At 49.4% G+C, this 7,307-nt stretch overlaps 1 protein-coding gene across 1 annotated transcript; it reads right to left on the bottom strand.

Annotated features, from left to right (window-relative positions):
• Positions 1–2,361: 2,361 nt before the first annotated feature.
• On the bottom strand, positions 2,362–4,363 carry LOC119308456. Its single transcript, XM_037584590.1, has one exon. It carries the CDS (start codon positions 3,838–3,840, stop codon positions 2,896–2,898), a length of 945 nt encoding a protein of 314 aa, XP_037440487.1. The 5' UTR covers positions 3,841–4,363; the 3' UTR covers positions 2,362–2,895.
• Between the last annotated feature and the right edge of the window lie 2,944 nt (positions 4,364–7,307).

Genomic DNA, 7,307 nt, shown 5'->3' with positions numbered 1-7,307 from the left:
GGGGAGCGGGAAAGGGCGCGCGAAAATGTCCCTCCCGCCAAATCTCGCGCCGGATAGAGGTTCAGCTCGGGTCGGCCTCCCAGCCCGTGAAGATAGAGATTGGGGGAGAAGATCTGCCGCGCCCCGCAAAAAATTTTGCGGGCCGGGGCGGGATGCGGGGTCTGATCGTGCGGATTTTCCGGCCCTGACCCGCAATTTGACGGTTATTTTGCGGGCCGGGGCGGGATATGGGGTCTGCTAGAGTTACTTTTACGTGCCCTTGCGGATTTCTGTAAGAGAGCAGGATGAACACACCAACCGTTAAAAAAAAATACACAGATTTCTCAAACGTATGGATGGAAGCTGCAGGCAAAAGCTGAGGGCAACAGAGAGGTTTTTTTAAGGTGACAGAGAGATTTCCTTTCTTTTAAGGCGACAGAGAGGGGTGTCTCATTTGGGATTTTTATTGGGCCAGAAGGCGGGCAGCCCATGTTGATAACATACTTCATGGGGCAGCCCATGAAGTACTACATGGGCTCACTTGGGGCTGTCGGGCTCTAATCATGTTGGGATTGAAAGAAAATCTGAAGTTCCATCTGCCGAAAAGGACAAGAATCTTCTCCAAAAAAAAAAGAGGAAGGACAGGAAAGAAATACTTCTGGACGGAAGCGGAAATACCTTTCTACACCCAGGAGCAAATGCTCCTGGTATGAACAGTAAAATAAAAAAAATAGAAAAATTATTCAAAAATTTCTGAAATTATTTTGTGACATACTTTCTCAAATGTTTGTTGTGCATGCAAAATTTCATCGCGAAATCACATAGGTGGAAGGGGTGCCAAAAAAAAAACAAAATCGGAGCTCCAAAATGCTTTTGTAAGTAACATTTTCAGAACATCCATTTTGTTTTTTACCATGCCTTCCATCAATGTGATTTTACGTTGAAATTTTTCATGGACAACAAACATTTGTGAAAGTATTGCACAATATTTTTTAGAATTTCTTGAATTATTTTGAATTTATTTGATTTTACTGTTCACACCAGGAGCATTTGCTCCTGGGTATAGAAACTCCACGTCCGGAAGAGAAAATATGGACAAATGAATCTTGTACAAGGATGAAGGCACCAAACCACAGCCAGTCCTCCATTCAAATACTGTATTACGAACCAGTCCAGTAGTACTTGTCCTTTTTGAATAGGCCCGCATAGTTTCAAAACAAGTGATAGTATCACATACGCTGACTAATAGATGCAGGAGCATATTTCCTGTAGCACTCACTGGAGCATATTTCCTGTAGCACTCACTCGTCTATTTTCTTTTCATGCAATCTATATCAGCTCGAGCTCACATGAGCTCGGGTAAACAGTAAAAAAAAACTAAGATTTTCTAGCAAACATTGACAATGTTTACAACAAAAAGACTTTGATGAAACTTCACAAGCAAGCAAAACTTTTGTCAATGTTTACACAAAAGAATCAGATTTTTTTTTAAAATGTTTTCACTTTTTTACTGTGCATCCGAGCTCACATGTCACATGAGCTCGACCTCAGATTAACCGCTTCCATATATGCGTTATATATGTTCCAGAATAAACCGATGCATTTGCTTGCAGATGCATCATGTGCTACCAATTCAGCACTCCGGTTTGCTTCTGCCGCACACTTCCGCAAACACATCCACTGAAAACAGGGCACCTATAAAGAATGTGCACTCTCAACTTTGAAACTGGCAACTGGCAACACACATCTGGCAGCTAAAACATACTCCTTCCATTTCAAAATAGACGGCTCAACTTTGTACTAACTTTAGTACAAAGTTAGTACAAAGTTGAGTCATCTATTTTGGAACGGAGGGAGTAATGATTTAAGTTATGACAACAGCTAATCATTGGTTTCCTCGAGATTACATAATCTTCCAACACAAGAATAAACGTGTGCAAAGTATATAGTATATATGAAACACATGCTCAGAAAGTACTATGAACTGAAGCCAGCTCACAAGATGGAGGATGTTCAAGCCCACTTCCGAAGAAATTTTGCGACAAGAGGGCCTAGGAATGCATACCTTTGATAAATGACATTGTTAAAGCATAAGAATTACACTTTCCTAAATCAGTCCAGGTACATGTTTCAAAAGTGAAGAGTTGTGTAACGATATCGTACTAAATTATACCACGAATAGAATGCCTCTTGTTTAAACCGTCAGGCATCTAAAGCTTCAGCCAGCAACAGCCCTATGACAACATTGTTGGTGCTAATTTCTAAACAACAATTATGCGACCCTTTTTTTTAGGGAATGATAATGATAAACTAGTAAACTTCGACTGTCATATAACACCAAATCATCAACAGATTGCGGAACAAGAAATGTACCGAGAAGATAGCGGGAAGTTCACACCACATACAGACTGTATCTTAAAACAAGTCACCATGAAATCTGTGTTATCAGCCTAATTACCAAAACGGCATGTACATCATCATGTAATCATCTCAACAGGTGTCTGAACAGAAAAACCAAACAGTGCTAAAATGGAACTGATCCCAAACTAGAATTAATTTCAACAAAAACCATGTCGTTTGCAGTGAGTGTTACCCAGCTTTACCGCTAACCTACTTCCTCTGAAATACAGCGTCCCAATTTTTTTTGAGGAATTCCAAATCTGACTTGATACATTCACTTCTCCATTGCTTGGAGACAAACAGGGCTCCTTGGCATGAACATGACAACTATGAACATCAATTATAGCCATCGCACGAAAATTAACCTTCGAAATAAACGAACCAAAAGAGTGCCTCGAACCTACAAGGGCAGAAGCTGAGCCCTGACTTCAGTAATTAGCAACCAGCTGATGGACAGATTCCTTGTCTCCCGGCATTGTTAGTGATGGTTGAACTCTGCAAAAAATCCAAAACAAACTATGCAGCATACTCGCTCTCAATCACCGGCTTTGTTCGTGTCCACAACGCTACAGGTGCTTGCGCCCGCCCAACCTGCGCCATGCGCAGTGTCTCCCCAACCTCTGAATTCCGTTCCATCACCTCCAACTTCTTGGCCCTTTTATGCCTCACCAGACACAGAAGAACTGAAGATAACAGCCCCAATGCTATGGCGCCCCCAACCACGCCAACGGCAACCTTCCAAGCTTGCGAGCTCCCCTTGGTAGGACCTCCGGCAGCCGGTATCGGCGGGGCAATTGCGCCTGGTGGCAATGGAGCAGGAGCAACCTCACTGGAGTTCACCACTACCGAGAAGTGCCCTTGGCGATACGTAGCACACACGTTGCTTGCCTCTTGGTCCCGGAACTGCGGCACACCGTCCAAGTCAAACCACACACACCGTGGTGCCGGGCCGCCTGCCGGCGCCGCCCTGACATTGCTGAAATGTACAAGAATCGGGCTTCCTGACGCGACAATGTTCAGCTCCGGCAACCCCACTGCCGAAAGGTTGGCAGCATCATAGGCCAGCAGCCCAAGCACCGGCGAGAGGTAGGTGTACCCGGGCGGAGGCGGGTAGTAGTGCTGTGACCAATTGCGCAGGTTGTGGTACACGAGCACTATCCTCTCCACGCGCGGCTGCGCGATGACGCCGGTGGGCAGGCCGAACTGGAAGTACTGAGACAAACCTTTCCTCCGGAGGCTGCCGCTGCGCAGGCGGAGCGCGGACGCCGAGACGCCGGCGAGGCCGGGGACGGTGGCATTGTAGACAATGCCGGTGCGCGGACGGAGGAGGGCCCGGTACGCGTACTCCTGCAATTTTGCGTCCAGGGCCCTCGCCGCCGGCGGCGTCGGCTGCTGCGCCGCCACCGGAGAACAGCTCAAGAACATCAGTTGGAGGAGGCAGACGCATAATAGGAAATCCATGGGCGCCACGGCTCCGTCAGGAATCCAGGAGTGGTGAGAAAGCCAGGAGGGTGGGAGGCAAGCTCGAGAAGAAGAGTCAGGAGGATCCCCTCGTCATCCACGACAGCGGCAAAGATTGGCGCGCGTACGAGAATTACCACCTCCACCTCTTAATTCGGGGGGACAAGGACGAGATTCGGCGCGGGAAATCTTGGGATTCTCTACAAGGACGCGCATTTACTGAGCCCACCCCGCACGGGCGGGCCAGCTCTCTACGGAGCAACCTCGAGCACAGCAGCAATGGAGATGGAAGCTACGACGGGACAAAGACAGGACTGTGAAAACAAGATTGGTCTTTTTCTTTACCCCCGAGAGAGTAAGAATAGGTTCTGGAGCGAATCAGTCTCGGAGGAATCAGAGCGGAGAGACCGGTGGCCACGGGATTTGAGACGATTGCGACGCGGGGGGAAGGAGGAGGAGAGGGTTTGCGGATTGAGATCGAAGGAGAACGGGGAGTGAAGTGGAGGAGCGGAGAGAATTCTTGGTGAGGGCTATAGTGGGAATTTACATTTTTTAAGAGGTTTAGTGGGTGTTAAAGACGCGAGGCATACAGCTGTCACGGCACCGGAAGTTACCCTTGTGGCCCTGGGAGTGGGAGGCTGAGCTGAGTGAAGCGCACTGTCTCCGCTGGCTGATCTGTGGGCCCCACGCGCGTGTGCCGTGCTTGTCCAAGGTAGGGGCTATACCTGGCCAAACGGGCCGGCCCGGCCCGGCACGGCCCGGCCCATCATAATCGTGCCTGGCCCGGCACGGCCCGTCAGGGCACGATTACTATACGGGCCGTGTCGTGCTGGCCCGCGTGCTGCGCCCCTAGGCCCAGGCACGACCCAATTAGTAAACGGGCCGGCACGTGGCCCGTTTAGCACGGTGGGCTGCATATTTTAGCCTGTTTGACGCAGTAAGCGTTTTTAAGCCTATTTTTACATATTGGGCCATATATAAATGTATAAAAAAAATAAGAAAAGTAATCGGGTCGTGCCGTGCCGGCCCGCGTGCCCAGCCTCCAGGCCCAGGCACGGCCCAGGGCGTGCCGCGTGCCTGGCCCGGCCCGTTTAGCCCGTGCCGTGCCGGCGTGCTCACGGGCCGGCCCGAAAAACCCGGCCCATTTGGCCAGCTATAGTAGGGGCGACTGATACGCGCCGGTCCGCGGGCTGAAAGTTCGGCCGGTCTAATCGCGCACATATGATTAGGTTTATAACAGCCGCACGATTCCTTCTTTTCCAATTACTTCGCTACTAAAAAATAGCCCGAGCAGCCATGTGTTCCTAATTCCTAAATACGTATGCCAACTCGACAGCCGTCCATGTCGCGCTGCCCATCGCTGCCAGCCACCGCCCTCGTTGCCGCCGGCTGACTCCCGCCGCTTCCATAGGACGCCGCCCTCGTCAGTGGTGGTCGCCATCGCATCCACGTCCTCGCCGGTTCCTCACCTCCACTCGTAGCAAAACGCTCGACGTATCTATCGTTGCAGCACCTAGCCGCCGCCATCGTAGCACGCTCGTCGCCGCACCACCATGCCTCCGGCCGCAGCACTCAGTGTCGCCGCTCGCACCCAGTGGAAGCTTATTTTCATGCTGGTTGAAGCTTTTTCTCATGCCGGTGGAAGCTTTTTTCCACCCGTCGACGCGCTTGCAGGGTCAAACGAACGATGGCTGCCAATGAACTCCATTTAAATTGATGTAGCAAAATTCTCGCAGGTTGTAGCAAAAATCAGCAATGACTGCAGCAAAAAATGTCGTCGCCGCCGTCCTAGGTCGCATCTCCATCATTAATGAATGTAGCAAATTTCTTCGTGGTGGTAGCAAAATCCGATTATGATTGCAGCAAAAATAACCGTCTCCGTTCGTCGTGGGTCGTTGCTACCAAAAAGATACAACCGGTAACAAAAATAGTTTCAATCGACAATGAAAAAAGTTTTAACCCGTATACGACGGAAGCTATGGACGACCACGAAACGTTGCAACCGGTGACAAAAAAAGCTTCATCTAACAAGTAAAAAAGCTTCGTCCGTCGATGGAAAAAGTTTCAACCGTAGACGACGAAAGCCATGGATGCCAACAAAAAGCTTCAAACGACGGTTACAAAAGCTACAACCGACAGTGATAAAAGCTTCAAACTTGATGTCTTACTGTGACCCCTGCGACAGCAATGATGATGTTTTGCTGCAACCATAGTCGGTTTTTGCTACAACCAACGATGGAATTTGCTACAAACCATTTTTATGGATACCATGGTGCTACAAAGTGCACCGACCAGCACAACGAGGTCGATAGGGGGTGGGATGTTGTGAATCACGGATGGCGTGTCTGTTGTGCAGGCAACGAGCGACGCGGTGTTGCAATCGGGATTGGTTAGAATTGTGGCCAAAATAGATCAAGGCTATAATGGCGACCGCGACGAGCTACAACCTCGGGGAAGGGGAAAGATGTTTGCACGGCGAGGGCACGATCATGACGTGGTGTTGCAATCATGGGGCGCGCGGCACGGCGAGCCACCGACGGGCACAACCGAAACGGGGCAAGATTTGGTGGTTCGAAAGGCCCTCGCTCTTTCTCTCTATGGCCAGACGAAGAAAGGGGATGAGAAAACAATGAGGAAGTGAAAAAAGCGATTCAAACGGGGCCTACTATTCCCACGATCGAGCGATCGCAAGGCCCGCGTGGGTCCGGCGCGAGCGTTTCGGCCGGCGGACCGGGTGGGAACGTTTCCCTTTCTGTAACGTTTGCATGTAGTAAAACTTGCTCTCTGCTGTAAAGGAGAGGCGAAGGCCTCGGTTCCATTGCAAGGTCATTAGCAGGTGGGGTCCACCAGCCAGTCTCTAAAAGAGTAAAAAAAACGTCTTACATTAAGAGAAGATGCTCATAATGTAAGAGCGTTTTTGACACATTTAAGTTATGAGACGGAGAGAGTAGACGGTATGCCCTGTGAATTCCAATGGGATTTCAAAGTACATGAATTTTATAAAATGTCTCTTTGGTTGTTGCACAAGAAGTGAGCATGAGATTTTTATGACGCGTTTGGTAGGCTACATATACCTTAGCCAGCTGCGCGGAAGGAAATGGCCCGTTTGGTTTCTCGCATTGGGCCTGCATAGCACGAACATTAAAGAACCGTTGGGCTCTCATCCAGAGGAATGCTCAAATCGGTCGTTTTTGTGGAGTAAGATCTCCACCGGAGCACATCGACCACGGTGGCAAGACCTCATCCTCTCTATACATCCATTGCTTCCAACTCGGGTTAGATTAGATTAGAGCACGCGATTGAAGAGTTAGGGAGCGGATTGGACACATCGGGGGTGGAGGATTGCCATCAATCGATTCTGCATCGACGGCTACTAGGGTTCATAGGTTATTTTTTGATTACAACGGAGGCGGGGATTGGAGTACAAACTTTCTTGTCTAGCCGCGGCGACCCTAGAGTCGCGCCGA

This window comes from Triticum dicoccoides, chromosome 5B (genome assembly GCF_002162155.2).
Source record: "Triticum dicoccoides isolate Atlit2015 ecotype Zavitan chromosome 5B, WEW_v2.0, whole genome shotgun sequence".
NCBI classification, from domain to species: Eukaryota; Viridiplantae; Streptophyta; class Magnoliopsida; order Poales; family Poaceae; genus Triticum; species Triticum dicoccoides.
Note: the sequence above shows the minus strand (reverse complement) of the source record. Positions and strands in the feature narration are given on the sequence as shown.

What these genes read in the sequence shown, in the direction of transcription:
- LOC119308456 (XM_037584590.1), bottom strand. Translation starts at nt 3,840, where the DNA reads ATGGATTTCCTATTATGCGTCTGCCTCCTCCAACTGATGTTCTTGAGC.